This window comes from Camelina sativa, chromosome 7 (assembly GCF_030686135.1).
Source record: "Camelina sativa cultivar CO46 ecotype springtype chromosome 7, ASM3068613v1".
Taxonomy (NCBI): domain Eukaryota; kingdom Viridiplantae; phylum Streptophyta; class Magnoliopsida; order Brassicales; family Brassicaceae; genus Camelina; species Camelina sativa.
Window position 1 is genome coordinate 4,524,028 of NC_141886.1, and position 16,208 is coordinate 4,540,235.

Genomic DNA, 16,208 nt, shown 5'->3' on the forward strand with positions numbered 1-16,208 from the left:
GTTAAATACCATTGATAATCACTTACTAATTTTGCATTAAATAATATAACTATTTTAATATATTTATAGAGTTTTATAATTTATCATCTAAAATTTTAACCTATAATTTACAACAAATACAGATATATATATACATATATGCACAAATTTATTTTTATATAATATATTTCAAAAATAAAATATGGGATCTAAATTATAAAATTAAAGAGAAAAGTTCCCATAAATTGAATTTTATGATTTTGTTTTGTGCTCTCTCTCGAAGTTATTTTGAGTAAGTAAATTTTGCAAAAAGCAAGGTGTAACACAAAAAAAGCCCTTAAAAAATCACGGTTTAATTAAATGTATTTGCATAATATATAAATATAGATTTTACATAAAGTTTCTCATTGTTGGTGTTCACTTTATTTTAAAGATTGTTGGTGTCTATATGTTCTACGTAGAAACGTATACGTACATTTAGTTTTAACACCAACAAGGACCTATATCAAATACGTACATATAAGCCCTAACATCCGTGCTTCTTTCTAGCTACAATCAGTTTGACAAGAGGTGTAATTAAAAATAAAACAGTAATGTTTATGCGGGAAAAATGTCATTTAAACCATGAACTTTTAAATTTTGGCCATTTAAACCATGAACTTTGTTGTAGGCCATTTAAAATATTAACTTTTGTTGATTAGTTTTTTTAAACATGAAGTTTCGTTGACCAAGCTAAAAAAGACATGACGTTAAATCCGATAATTGACCTACTAACAGAAGTTACTATGCCGTTAATCTAATCTCTCTGTTAGTGATAAAACGACGTCGTATATAACAAAAGTTGGGATACAAGAGCGTATATAACATTTGGGATAACTAGCATGTATTTGAGGTTGACCTTCACTGATACATATCGCCGGTAATATATATATATATACAAACTGCAAAAAGTTGGATTGAATCGACTTTTAATTCAATGAAAGAAAAAGCTTTATCTTTATTGATCCAAATCTAATGTAGATAAAACCTACCCACTAAACATATACTTATTTTCAAATAGCAGAAACAAGGAAATCCATATATCTTACCAATCTTTTTGAAAAAAATAAAAATTATTTACTTTAGCCAGATTAATATATTGTATTGTATATGTAGTAGAAGTGTAGAACTGATAATATAAAATATTTATAAGTATGGTCTTCACTCTTCAGTATCAGGTGGTTTGAAGTTTATCTTTATTGATCCAAATCGATTGTAGATAAAACCTACCCACTAAACATATACTTATTTTCAAATAGCAGAAACAAGGAAATCCATATATCTTACCAATCTTTTTGAAAGAAAAAAAAAATTATTAACTGTAGCCAGATTAATATATTGTATTGTATATGTAGTAGAAGTGTAGAACTGATAATATAAAATATTTATAAGTATGGTCTTCACTCTTCAGTATCAGGTGGTTTGAAGTACTTTGTTGAACCAAAGAACTCTCTGACGCTATTACGAGGATCTGGTCTCTGGATTATTTCATAAAATAATTGTCCACTATCTATCTATCTGATAAAGGTTACTTGGTTTAGGGTAAAGATAGCATTATTATGACTACCAACACTAACAATATCATAGTATATATTTATAATTATCAAAACGCACTAGCCGAATTACGTCACTGTGTTTAATTTTGGATCGAATCTCACTCAGATCTCGGCAAATTAAATTTAAAATTTAAAATTTAAGGCTTAAACTAAACTAACTCTCTGTAATACCTAAATACATTTGCATTACTCTTTCTATATTAATACCTAGTTCTAATAAAGTTGCCTTCAAAAAGCCATAAAATTCATATACGTTTCCACCACCATAAATTCTTAGACATGCATTGTTTGTCAATCCATGAAATATCTATTACGCAATCAAGATATTATCTGAGATGTCCTTATTAATCCTTTATTAATACGAATCTATCCTACCAAAAAAAAAACAAAGAATACGTAAATCTAGTAAAGTTGTCTTCGAAATGCCATTTGCCATAGAATTCACTTATAGACGTTTTCGCCGTCTTAAATTCTTATATAGACATGTATTGTTTTAGTCCATGAAACATCTTTTGAGCAATCAAAATATATTCCAATATAGGTATTCTCAAAAAGTATTGACTTTTTCCGAAATTAATTTTGATAGTATCCTAGTAAATTTTAAACATAGATTTCTGAAATAATTTTCTAAACCACCATGCATACGGAGACAAGTTGGCTGAAATTTTCACAATCACTTTTTCGTTTTCATTTTAGAGAAAATACATATATACTTCCTTTTCTTTTTGGTCGTCAAATACATATATATATATACTTCCTATATTCAACTGTTCTTCAATATCTTTACCTAAAATACTATTTCGCAAAGACCACCATATATCACTCTAATGATATGTCAAAACTGTAGATAAAATAATGTCATGTACCATCCGGTCTGGGAGATTTTTCTAGGAGCAGTCTTATAGAGAAACAAGCAAGGTGGTCGGTAATAGAAATCTCTTTAACCTAAACATCAAGAAGGGCTAAGAAGATGACAAATACTATATAGCTTTGCTGATTCAACAAATTTGTCCCTAGAAAATTTATCGTGGATAAATAAACAAGATCGTTGTTATTTGGTTTCCCAAGTATAAAAGTATATAACTTTCTCAAAAAATCAATTAAATTTCACTTCCATGAACTCATAATTCTTAAAAATTTGTTTGGTTATAAATCAAAAAAAAAAAAAAAAAAGTCGCATAAGATTAAAAAAAATCAATGCAAACAGGAATACAAAGAAATCAGACGTTGAGAATTAACTATCTAAATTAAATATCATGTTCGTTAGCAAAGTAAGTTATCCATATGCAAGTTTAGATCACCGGCGAAATCTTTTGTTATATTGGCATATAAAATTAAATGAGGGAGCGGTCACAACACCAACTTAAATGTATTTAAATTAGTATAAAGCATATTCCAATTAGCCCCCAACGCGCACCCCTGTTCAAAAATGATCAGAACTTTTAGTTCATAATCTAAGCAGATTATAATAATTATAATTCAAAGGAAGCATATCTTATCTAGTGGACATCCGCATGACATCAAATTCCATAATTTTTCTATCTTTGATTTCATTGTCCAAAATATTATTAGAAAGCATCTAAAGAAAACAAAGGGAGATTCGTATGAGGCCCAGTCCACCTGAAAGGGACCCCAAGTCCGTACAGTTTGAAGTAGATAGGTGCAGATTTTGTGAACAAGTTGTTGGCCACTTGGTCTTGCTGTGACGTGTTCGCATCAAACCCTCATGATTTCTTTAGCCACCATCTTTTTTTTCCCCTATATACACAACACAACAATTCTTTTTTCTTTTTAAAACTTTTTTGTTTACTTTCTTTAATCTGACATATACTAAAAAAATAAAAATAATCAGTTGCAAAACTTAGCACAAAAATTAACGTATATACACCAAAACGCGAAACATCATTCGAATACGGCAAAAAACTTTTTCGAAAATTTGAAACATTCTTTTATATAAATGGGAATATAAGCAATGACTAATACCCATATTTGAGATTGGATGAACAATAGCCATGGACTCTTTCTTATACTAATTATCTCGAGAAGGTGCTAACCATATCCTTTCGGACATTCACCTTGACTCCTTGAGTCTAACCTTGTTGTCCATTCACCGTTGGAAAGTAATCTCAAATAAAGTATCAGGATTGAACAGAGGAAGAAGATGAACTCGAACTTGAGCAAGAACAAGAGAGAGAGTGAGAAGAGAGAGCTGAGCTAGAGAGAGAAAAGTTAGTTATTCTCATTAATTGTGTTTAGTGTACAATGTAAACTATATATACAAATATATGCTAATCTAATCATAAACTTAGATATGTTAATATGTATATACTTGATACACCCCCCCCCCCCCCCCTCAAACCTTTCAATCCGGATCCAGAGAAGGATTGTAAAGGTTTGGCAAAGCCATCCGACTAAGCAAGGAATGAAACTGCCGAGGTTGTAACGGCTTAGTCAGGATATCGACAAGTTGATTCTCCGTACCAATGTGTAATGTCTTCAGGTTCCCAAGCTTGATCTGATCACGCACAATGTGACAATCAATCTCGATGTGCTTCGTTCGTTCGTGAAAGATTTGATTTGTGGCAATGTAAACAGCAGACTTGTTGTCGCAGAAAAGCTTGGCAACTGCAGTAACAGGAACACGGAAATCCCGAAGAAGTTGCTGAATCCATAGTACCTCTCTAATGACTTCAGCCATGCTTCTATACTCAGACTCTGTACTGCTATGGCTCGCAACATGCTGTTTCTTGGATTTCCAAGATATAAGTGACTTGCCAATGTAAACACAAAAACCAGTAATCGAACGCCTTGTATCAGTGCAAGTTCCCCAATCTGCATCCGCAAAAGCATTCACACATGTTTCATTAGATGCAGAGTATAATAAGCCTTGACCTGGACTACCCTTGATGTACCTGAGAATTCGATGTGCAGCTTGCATATGAGCATCAGTAGGGAATTGTAGGAACTGGCTGAGATGGTGTACAACAAATGTTATGTCAGGTCTTGTTATCATTAAGTAGAGAAGACGGCCAATGATCTCTCTGTAAGGTCTTGCTGAATCCAGAAGAGTTCCTGTGTCTCTAGTAAGATGAACATACGGATCCATAGGAACAATACTCGACTTACATGCTAATAATCCAGTGTTCTCCAGTAAGTCCAAAGCATATTTTCTCTGACATACAAATATACCCATGCTCGTTCTTGCAATCTCTAATCCAAGAAAAAATCGCAGGGGAACTAAGTCCTTGATTTTAAAAGCGTTGGCCAAGACAGTTTTAAGTGCAGCCAGATCCTCAGCATTATTACTAGCAATAGCAATATCGTCAACATACACTAAGACTGCTATAAAGCTAGTTGCTATGAACTTGACAAATAAAGACGTATCTACCTGAGATTGTAAGAAACCATCATCGAGCAAAACTGAAGTGAACAAGCGATTTCACTGCCTAGAAGCTTGTTTTAACCCGTATATTGACTTACAAAGGCGGCATACAACATTCGGAGGTAAGACTTGTGAGTTACCTGGAGTGTAGCCTTGAGGTAAACTCATATATATCTCCTCATCAAGTTCGCTGTGTAGGAATGCATTAGATGAAGATGATGATTGTGCAGTATGAGGTGCAGAAACAACAACATCAGGTAATCCGGTTGATGTAACAGATGAAGATGGCATGTCAGGAACAAAAGGGATTGGATATGGTAAAATGGTATGGGAAAACAGATCATCAGTGTGTTTTTCTGAATCAAGAAATGGAAAGATATGCTCATGAAAAACAACATTGCGACTGATGGAAATAACATTCGTAGTTAGATCTAAAACTTTGTAACCTTTGTAGCCAAATTGATATCCTAAGAAGACACTAGATTGTGCTCTTGGTGTAAATTTTGTTCTATCTTTTTGCAAAGTACTTACATAGCAAAGACATCCAAATGACTTCAGAGCTGTATAATCCGGTTTCTTATGCATTAGTTTTTCAAAAAAAGAAAGATTATCAAGTAAAGGAGATGGTATTCTATTTATGAGAAAAGCAGCAGTGGTAATGCAATCACTCCAATAAACAAGAGGAACATTTGATTGAAAGAGTAAAGCTCTAGCCACATTTAACAAGTGTTGATGTTTCCTTTCTACTACAGAGTTCTGTTGTGGAGTATAAGCACAAAAGAAGAAATGAAACATGCCATGCTCTTTTATAAGATCTTTGAAAGCTAATTCTGGAGCATTATCAGTTCGAATTGCTTTTATCTTTGTATTAAATTGAGTTGCAATAAGCTTCATAAACGTAGAAAAAACATGAGTAACTTCACTTTTATATTTCAACAAATATATCCAAGTCACTCTTGTACAATCATCAACTATTGTAAGAAAATATTTGTACCCTTCTATAGACTCTACTGAAAACGGATCCCATATATCTAGATGTAACAAATCAAATGGTTTTTCAGAGATATGATTATGAAAAGGAAAAGACAAACGTTTTTGTTTAGCTAATGGACAAACGGAACAATGATCTAGACTAGAGACACTTGTTTTATTAAGAGAAAGATTACCAGACATAAGCTATAACTTGGCATTTGAAGGATGACCAAGGCGTTGATGCCAAAGAATTCCTTCATTCACCAAGGATCTCGAGACTTGATTGATGACAGGAGACTTAGCAGGTGTAGAGAGGGAGTGTTCATTCAAGATGTAAAGATTGTGGAAAAGATTAGCACTCCCAATCATCCATCCCTGAGAAGACTCCTGTAAGAAGCATGATGTAGGATAAAAATGAGTAGAGCATTGATTATCATGCAGCAAAGTCGAAACACTAATGAGATTAAAACGAAAAGATGGAACATAAAAGACATTGTAAAGAATCAATGAATTAGACAAATGAATGGTGCCAGTATGGTTAATAGGGAGTCTAGTTCCATTAGGTAGAGCTACTGTAATGCCAGAGACTAAAGAATTTTCCCTAAACTTAGAGATATCACAACAAACATGACTAGTTGCTCCACTATCAATAATCCAAGCACCATTAGGCAAAACACTATGAAGAGATGATAGATAATGGTGTTGATATGTGAGATTACAATTCTCATATCTAAGATTAGAAGAGATATTAAAGACTATACCAGAAGACGATTGAGGAGCCATAACACCTGATTCTGTAATAGATGCACGAGATTGAGAAACTGTAGGCGCTGAATTTTCTGAAATCTGAACACGTGATAGTTTATTGATTATCGGTTCTATAGCTTGAACTCGAGAGAGTTGATTGATCAAGTCTTGAGCTTGACTCTGAGTTAACTGACTCACATCCAGGTTAAGAGCATTAACAGGAGCAAGAGGATAATACGGCATTCCTCCATCAACTTGAACATTCGCAACCACCCTTGGTTGTGTTGTACCAGATCGTGGACCAAAACTCTGATTAGTAAATTGTCCTTGGTTATAGAATTGACCTTGATTGTTCTGATTAGCCTGACCACGAGGCACAAAAGAAGGTCTCTGAGTATTTTGTCCTTGCCCTTGATTGTTCTGATTTGGATATTTGAAACCAGGTGGATAACCATGAACCTTGAAACATGTTTGAATCGTGTGTCCCATTTTTCCACAATGAGTACACATTGGTCTATTACTCCTTGGTCTATAAGTATTGTAAGCTGCTACATACTCATATGGTTCCACCACATACGATCCATTAGCAAGATCACCTTCATAACTACCAGTCGTCTGAAATGCTACATTATCAGACTTCACAGGAGGCTTGAGAGAAACAGTAGATTGCCTTTCATCTTGAGTAACCATGTTGTATGCTTCCTCCATACTTGGAATCGGTTTCAGCATCAAGATATGCCTTCTAGTCTGTTCATAACTCTCATTTAACCCCATCAAGAATTTGGTTACTCTACTACAATCCTGTAGACGTTCCCAAAGAACAGCTGCATTACACTCGCAGCGACCACAAGTGCAAACGGGATGTTCTATGTAGTTCTTATATTCTTCCCAGAGCGTTACCAATTCAGTATAGTACGCACAACATCCAAAGAACCTTGTTGAATACAAGTAAGTCTCTGTTCAATCTCATAAACACGAGGTGCATAATCTTGCTTGAACCGAGATAAGAGATTATTCCATATACCTTCAGCAGTCGAGATGTATAACAAACTCGCTCCAATCTTCTTCGAGACTGAATTCATTAGCCAAGTGGATACCATATCGTTGCAGCGTGACCATGAACCATGACTCGGATGATCAACGGGAGGCTTCTGAATCGTGCCATCGACAAATCCCAATTTATTCCTAACATTCAAACCCATCCGTACTGATCTACAACAAGAATGAAAATCTGAACTAGAAACAAGTCTATCTGAAACCAATTGCAACCCATCATGATCAGTACTATAAAGAAAATAGGGATTCTCGTAGAGATATTTACCTGAATCACCCAGATTTCGCGAATTTTGATTCACCGAAGTAGTCGGATTTGATCCCATATTAATGAAGAATCAAACTGATTATAAGAGATTGTTCCGATTGAAAGCAAAACAAGAATCGGAAAAACAATAAGGTCAAAGAAAGAAGAACTCAGAGAGAATGGTATGCGAACACGAATTGAAGAATCGCTAATACGATGAAACAACACAAATCGAAAATGAAAGAGATGATGTGAATGAGAATTAGCTCAGCTGAAGAAGCGCTCATGATCGAGAAAGCTCTGATACCATATCAGGATTGAACAGAGGAAGAATATGAACTCGGACTTGAACAAGAACAAGAGAGAAAGTGAGAAGAGAGAGCTGAGCTAGAGAGAGAAAAAAATTAGTTATTCTCATTAATTGTGTTTAGTGTACAGTGTAAACTATATATACAAGTATATGCTAATCTAATCATAAGCTTAGATATATTAATATGTATATACTTGATATAAATTGTCTTTTATAACCCCACATTTGTGACATGTACTTCTAATTAATGTCTCGATGCATACAGAAATATATCCTAGTGAGTAGTGATCCATACTTTCACATTTGTAGCATGCACCAATGACACACTCTGCGATTATATACTTATACTATTACTCGTGTACGACCTTTGAAAAATCTTTTAGAATTTTAAACGAAAAAATAGATTTAGTAGCATTGTAGCAATGGTCTCAATTCTTACTATATCTTTCCTGGGGTTCATTACCTCCTTCAGACAAATAAGATGGTTTCTATTTATTGTTGTTTTTCTAAGTTCACACTTATTGATATTTTTCCGACCCAAATAAACCACTTTTAATTAAGAGAAAACTAGACAGAAGTATAATGACATGGCTCCAATGAGGTGAGGTGGACCAATAGCCCCAATGGTATCTAACGTGACACTCATGGTTGCTTCATAAAAGTGCATCAGCAAGACACTCCTTGCCACGTGATCAATGGGCTCATGGTCAGAGCCATGGACCAACTCTATCACCCCAATCTGGTCCCCCTCATTCACTCTTCTTCTCTATATATATATTTTTTTTTGGGATAAACCACTCTCTTTCTCCTATCTTGTTTTGTCAAATATAACAATGGAATATATTATATTTTTAACAAAAAAAAAACAAATGGAATAAACAATGGCTTTTTCGGTCTCCGGATATTGGATTTTACCTCATCACCAAACTCGACGAGAGAGAGTTTATTTGGAATTAAAAAGACTACACAAAAAGAAAGAAAGAAAAAAACGATTAATATAAATGTGAAATGCGTTGATGCGCCGAAAAGAAATTGTACTAATGGAATCTCATAATGAGAGAAGCACAAATCATGTCGATTCACAGAGTCAGCCAGCCAACTCTGAGTACTAATTACATAGAAACGTTTCAAATCCTCATTGGCTGTTCAGTGTCAACAAATCAAATGAAAGACACTTTTTGTATTTTTCTTTTCCTTTTAACTTAAAACAAATGAAAACTACAAAAGTATATAGATGACAAAAATATCTCATATGAAAAAGTTAAACTATATCGAGTAATTTCACTTCAGTGTGTCAGTTTTTAAAGGTGTCCAAGATATATGCCACAATGTGGCTGCCAAATTTCTGAGTCCAAATTTCTGAAAATATACTTGTTGAACAAAAAAACAAAAGCTAGCATAAGATTGCAAAAGTTAGGATTTAGTGGGAAAAAAAAAAAGATAACGAGCATAACCAAAATTATTGAATTAAAAAAGACTCACATGAGTTAAAAAGAAAGATTATGGACCTACGGTATATGATTTGATAGCGATATATGTTAATATTGTAGCATTATCTATTCCGTAAGTTGGTTAAGAAACATTTTTTTTTTCTCCTTTTGATAAAGATAGCTGTTTCTTACTTTTACCTCATAATGCATAATAACATTCTACAACCCTATAATATCAAAATAGCTAGGAAACCCAACTATTGTAGTAAATCATAGTTTTTGTATAATTTTGTTTTAGGAAATAAGTGTGGCTTAATTTCAGTTCTGGATATATGGTCGGAAGTTTGGTTTGCCCTCTTTGTGAGTCAAACTCCTGTGCTATGAGAAATCAGACCGAATTTACAAAAGTAGATTTAGACACTCCCTAAATAAACTCTTGGCAGGCCGGACAATAGTCCTGGACATTCAAGTATCCAATCGGATTCAGATTCGGATATTTGAGTTTTTAGGTTTTTAGGTTTTTGGGTGTAGAGATATAAAACCAGATCGAATATTTTATAATATCAGGTCGGGTTCAATTCAGATGTTTTTCGGTTCGGATAATTTCGGATATACCCGAATTCATTTTTTTCTGTCGTAAAAAACTCTATATATACCTTCTACTTTCCTTTTCTTTGTCTCCCTCTTTTCATCTCTCTTTTCTCTAGCCAAAAACCCTACATTTGTTCATCCATGACCACCACCTCAAGAACCAAATTCTTCAAATCCCCTACCAAATCTAACAACATCTATAATAGATTATATGATATTATTCATATTTATTTATGTTTCCAACCACACTCACTCCTCAAACCCCACAAACTATCACTTTTTTGTTTGTAGATTTGCTTGTCATGTTTCTCATAAAAATGAAAAAATAAATCGATTATGGATTTGAGAGTTCTTCTTGTTGATTGAAAAAGAAAAAAATAAGTCAATTAGGAATTTTAGAATATATATATATATATATATAAATATTTAATGTTTTTATATTAGAACAAAATAATTAAAGTGACAAAATGGTTTATGATGCACCAATCAAAATAAGTTATTGGGTGACAAATTTTTGGTAGTTTCGGACCTATAATACAGTGCCAGTATATAAAACAAAATGTCAAAAACTCATAATGTAGCCATTTTATGTATCAAATTATAAATAGATCCTCTTTTGGTTAGGATATTTAAAATGTAAGGAAAAAAAAATACAAATCTCTTAATCTTTTATCTTGTATTTAGCTTTTTTTTTCTTTAATTTATTTGTTAAATTTTGAATTTCTTTTCTTATATCTTCGAATTTGGTTTAAGTTATGGTTTATTTGGACTCATATTATTTCGTCGAAATACAGTTAAAAATTATCAAGTAAACAATTTCAGTTTGCATGCAATTTATCTTCTCGTGAATTACATTGTTTTATGTTTTCAGTGTTTTAACTCATTATATAATATGCTTGATCATTTGTTAAAATTTTAGTTTTTATTTTTGTATATAAAGTATCATTAGTTTCAAAAAAGAAAAAAAGTTATCGTGATCTTAAAATAGTATTTTTAACCGTTTGTAACATCATTAGAACATATTTTTTAAATAGAGTTTTTTTTTTGACCAAAAATTCTAAAGAAGAGTTTTAAATAGTTTATGATTGTTGTAACTTGTAAGAGATTTAAGTACCTTACGGAACATTTATATATGAGTAAACACTAACTGAATACTACACAACTTCAATAAGAGATACATGACCTCAGTTGACCAATCCAATCCAAGGGAGTTATTACAAACATACAATGCCCAAGTCCATCAGCTTTTTGGCCCTAAAAAATGCAGTATCAACTTCGAACCAAGATGATTTCAATCAAATAACCTAGAAACTGTCTAAACCGAATCGGTTAAGAGAATATGAAAATTTAGTCTAAACCAGCTAGTTTTGTATACCAAATTATAAAAAAAAACCCACAAAGCAGCAAGATCCCAGCACTATTTCAAAGGAGGCATTCATCATATCATCATTCAAACACTGGCGTTCCCTCTTCTTTGGACCGGCTTGTAAATCACCACAGTGACAAACTTAGATCTGAACCGATGTGAGAAACCAAGTGCTACAACAGATCTTGGGGCGTTTCGGTTTTCGATATAGAGATGGTTCAGGACGACATTCTGTGGCGCAGAAGCCAGTTCCATGCTACCTGGATTGCCTAACTGAGAGTGTTGAAGATGTGGCGGTACAGCTGGAGGATCTCTTGTCTCATCTTCTGCTGCAGAATACACATTGTTGTAACTTGAAACCGGTGATAGAGGTACCTCAAATCCCACAACCGTTGTGTCCTCCTATGTTTGAGAAATAAAATAAAAGAATGAAAGTTCAAGCGATGGAGACTATAAATTAATTATTCGGTTTGTCAGCTCAAGAAAAATAAGATTCTAGCTGGCTTACATGATCATCAGGATTTTGGCTGTTCATGTTGAAACAGATTGCCACTTACTGCCTGAAACAAAATCTAATCATAAACCATCACAAATAGTGTAGGTAAATTTGTTCCAACCTTGCAACTTGATAAACCATCAAAACAGAAATGCAATCCAAAATGATGCAAACTGTTATTTGTGGGAAGTGTAAGACTTTGTATAATTGTTATATTCTATTCAAGGAAATTCTAAACCTAAGGATCCAAAGACTCGGGCAATTTTAAGAATGTTAGACCAGAGAATGTACATCACACTTTCTTTGGCGTATTTTCCCAATCCCTTATTGGAAGAAAGTACTAAGCTGGACCAAAGATTCAAGAATTAATGGACCACAAGGAGTTGGAAATGAAACATATTTGATCATTATCACAAACAGAGACCAGTTGGAAGACACAAACTACATTATTATTGCCATGTACATCCAAATTCCAGAGCTAATTCCTCTCTATGTATACTGACATATAACATACGGAATCCAACGATTATAAGAACGGTTTCATCTTACGAATGTACCAACACACATCATAGGAAGAATATCTTAGCTAGAGACTGTTTAAACCTATAAGAAAAAACCGCATCGTTCCTACATTGAAAACATATCAATCACTAAGGTTCCCAACATTTCCAAGACAGAACCATCAACTTAAAGCTTAACGATTATCCTGAGATTTGAAGTCTAAATACTGAACCCAAATAATCCCACAAATCAACTGGAAGATATTAATCCCAACTATACTAACAAAATCTAATGAATACACACACTAAGTAACCAAATTAGACATACTGCGACAGAACAACTTAATTAAAGATATATATAACAATGAACACAATGTCTCAGAGGTAAAAAAGAAAGAAAGTGATATTTGGATTACACACAACTCACCCTTTTGGAAGCTAAGTCCTTTCAATTTGCAATGGAAGTTTTATACAAATCCTTAAAACAATACCTGAAACAATCATCAATTAAGACCCATAAAAATCATTGCATAAGAACACCCCAATTCACACCAAAAACAATAAAAAAAACCCTAGAAATCACAGGAACATCAAATTGAGGAATCAATCGAATAAAAGATGAAATTTTGAATCATGGGTATTCAATAAAACTTCGATATTAACAGAAAATTTCGTATAAAATCAGACAGAGAAATTGGGAAAAACGAAGGAGACGAAACGGAATTAGAGAAGAGAAGAAGGGGTTTACTCTGTTTTCGTACTTAACCTAAGATTAGATTAGCTCAAATGATTGAATTGTTATATACAGCTCCGAGAAGAAGAAGATTTGGGTTCGTCCTTGACGCCTAAGACTCTCAACGAACACAAGTGCGACAAGCATCAGCTTTTGGTTTTTTGCTTATTGGCGTAAATAAATCTTTGATATCCTAAGAAAACATTTTTTTTTTTTTTTTTCACAGAGAAACTAAACTAAACTTTTAACTTTCTTTTTAATTCCCATTGGCTTAAGAGTTATTTGTTGCTGAATTCTTTAACTAATCCCACTAAAGTTTTCAATTTTAATGTGTTTTAGGCAGAATATCTCTTAAAATTGGTTGATAATCATTATATTAATATAGTAAATAATTTCATAACATTATGTTTTAAATGGTATATGTTTATCTATAACAAATAAGACTTTAAAAACAAAAAAATTGCGCTATTGACTTGTTTATTATTATTATTATTTTCTTTTGTGATGATCTCGGTTTTGGATGTTGAAGTATGACTTCGGATTGCGAGAGTGTGTGTGTCGTTGCCTCTTCGTTTGTTCTTTAACGATCATTGTGACATTGTGACATTGAGCATGTTCGTTAAGTTGCCGCAGCAACCACATCCTGCGAATAAAAATATAAAGGTTGCCGGAGTTTAAAACAAGTCGTCGCTTCCGTTAAAGCCATGAAATGAATCGCCGCTTCCGTTAAAACAAATCGCAGCGGCAGTGTTAATTATTGCTTGTTTTTCATGGCGATACATGATATACCGGTATTCTCTGTAAAAGTAGCCGCAGCGACAGTTTTGACGTTTATTTGGCCATGTTGACATTTAAATTTTGGCCGCAGGAAAGAGACGCAGCGGCAACATAACGAACATGTTCATTGTGTATTATTTTTTATTTTTTTTATCAACCAAACATTAATTAAACTCGAAGAGGAAGGGTTTACAAAGAATAAAACATTGTGTATTTCGTTTTTGTTGGTTATTGGAGTTACATCCTGACATAATATAAGAATATCACTCGTGTTTTTTTCTACCATGGTCCATGGAGATAGTAGCTAATGAGATTTGTCACATGAATTTCGAGTCTTGGAAAAAAACTGAAAGACCAATAAAGTATTATTGTAATACTGATTCATCTTTGCTCCATCAACAATGAGAGTTACGACCAAGTCAAAGTATATTGACATCAAGCTTATATATATACAAAATAGAGAGATTTATATAAAGCCAGGGACAAATCTTATTCCTATGACAACATATTTTCTCACCAAAAGCATCACTCTCAGGATTTTTTATTTTATTTTTGGGTCAAAGACCATAACTGTTTCAGTGTGTGAAGAATCTGTAGCTTAATGGGAGTTGACAATTTGTTTGTGGGTGGTTCTATTTTTTGGTTTCTCGGTAGCATATTTGTTTGATAGAAAACAAATTATAATTTAGGCTACTAGCTTATTGCATGATGAATTTAAATCTCCTTCTCCGGTGTTATGGGATCAGATTCTCCTTTGGCTGCCAAGGTCTTCAGTTTCAAAGCACAAAAAACTTGCTCTCCTTTAAGGATGGCAGGGTGCGATCTATGAACTATGGCGAGAGAGAAATCGGCGGTTTCATGATGGTATCTCGCTATCTGCAGTTGCTCTTACAAAGATCATTCTTTTTACCATGGAGGATAAGTGTAAAGCAATGACTCAGCGGAGCTTAAAACGTGGGATTTCCATTCTTCATTGCTGGACTTCTTAAGGTTGTGTTAGTTTACCGATACTTGCAAGAGCTTAAGTTTATTTTCAAAGTTCCTTTTTTGGATCCTTGGTCCTCCTAGTATTAGTTATACTAGTTCTTTTCTCTTTTCTGTTTGTAATGGTTCTATATTGCTCCTTGTACACTTTTAGTATTTTAATTAAGAAAACCCTTTAACAAAAAAAATAAAAAGAATTTAAATCTTAATTATAAATTTGGGATCCTCTAAAAGTTGACATGTAATAATCACTTTTTAATGTAATTTTCATGTCATAATTTATTTTATAGTTGATGTATGTCGTCATTCGGATTACCGATTTCAGTGACTATGAAACTGAGATAAACGAAAATTTAACCGATCCTATGATATATTTTTGTTTTTGATTGATTTTATATATGGGGAATTAGATCGAGGAGAGTTGCTCCAAATGGCAACCCTCAAAGCTCCAATATGAGTTCTCAAACTAAGAGTATTTATTATAATGTAGTTTCTCAAAGCCCTAAACACATGAACGTCATTAGGCTTGTGGATATTGATTTGGAATTATGTAGTAGATGATATTATGTTAACGATTTTATACATAATGGCAATATTGTCTTGTGTATGTAATATCCAAATATAAGATAATCACTTTAGTTCATCAACAAAAACAAATGATCACTTAAGTTCTATGGTAAAAGATGAACATCATAGTGCATAATTATAAATAAAATGTTAAATAATTTGATGAGAGAAGAAATTTAAATCTTATCTTTATGAACAGAAACTATTCATAAACTATAACAGCACCACATGGTAAGGTCATTAGGTATATATATATGTCTTCGTTTATATTTCTTGGCAAATTAAAAATGGTTAGTGACATATTTATCGTGTTTCTGTAAATCCAATAGTTTCAATCTACTCCAGACGTACGTGTACATAATTATATATTTCCTAAAAGATTATGGCCAATCTTCAAAACCAATTTGAAACAAGAGAAACGGTAGTTTGAAATACAGACAAGTTTGTGTGAGTGTGTCATAATTCATAAATGCAAAGGC

At 33.1% G+C, this 16,208-nt stretch overlaps 1 protein-coding gene, 1 long non-coding RNA gene and 1 pseudogene across 7 annotated transcripts; all 3 read right to left on the reverse strand.

The window, feature by feature from the left end:
* Nucleotides 1-3,014: 3,014 nt before the first annotated feature.
* Nucleotides 3,015-3,818, reverse strand: LOC147940850 (uncharacterized). Its single transcript, XR_015560900.1, has 2 exons — nucleotides 3,558-3,818; nucleotides 3,015-3,332 (listed from the first exon to the last, which is right to left on the reverse strand). It is a non-coding gene; the product is annotated as an uncharacterized LOC147940850 (long non-coding RNA).
* A 2,462-nt stretch (nucleotides 3,819-6,280) lies between these two features.
* On the reverse strand, nucleotides 6,281-8,054 carry LOC147940851 (uncharacterized; annotated as a pseudogene).
* Nucleotides 8,055-11,417: 3,363 nt separating this feature from the next.
* On the reverse strand, nucleotides 11,418-13,621 carry LOC147940852 (SNF1-related protein kinase regulatory subunit beta-3-like). Of its 6 annotated transcripts, none has more exons than XM_087460239.1 (4): nucleotides 13,430-13,621; nucleotides 13,096-13,159; nucleotides 12,181-12,232; nucleotides 11,418-12,074 (listed from the first exon to the last, which is right to left on the reverse strand). In XM_087460239.1, exons 3-4 carry the CDS (start codon nucleotides 12,205-12,207, stop codon nucleotides 11,757-11,759), a joined length of 345 nt encoding a protein of 114 aa, XP_087316365.1. In that variant the 5' UTR covers nucleotides 12,208-12,232; nucleotides 13,096-13,159; nucleotides 13,430-13,621; the 3' UTR covers nucleotides 11,418-11,756. The 6 variants fall into 6 exon arrangements, with proteins under 6 accessions (XP_087316365.1, XP_087316364.1, XP_087316367.1 ...); XM_087460238.1 differs by having other exon boundaries at nucleotides 13,417-13,621; XM_087460241.1 differs by having other exon boundaries at nucleotides 12,181-12,244; nucleotides 13,417-13,621.
* Nucleotides 13,622-16,208: the final 2,587 nt, after the last annotated feature.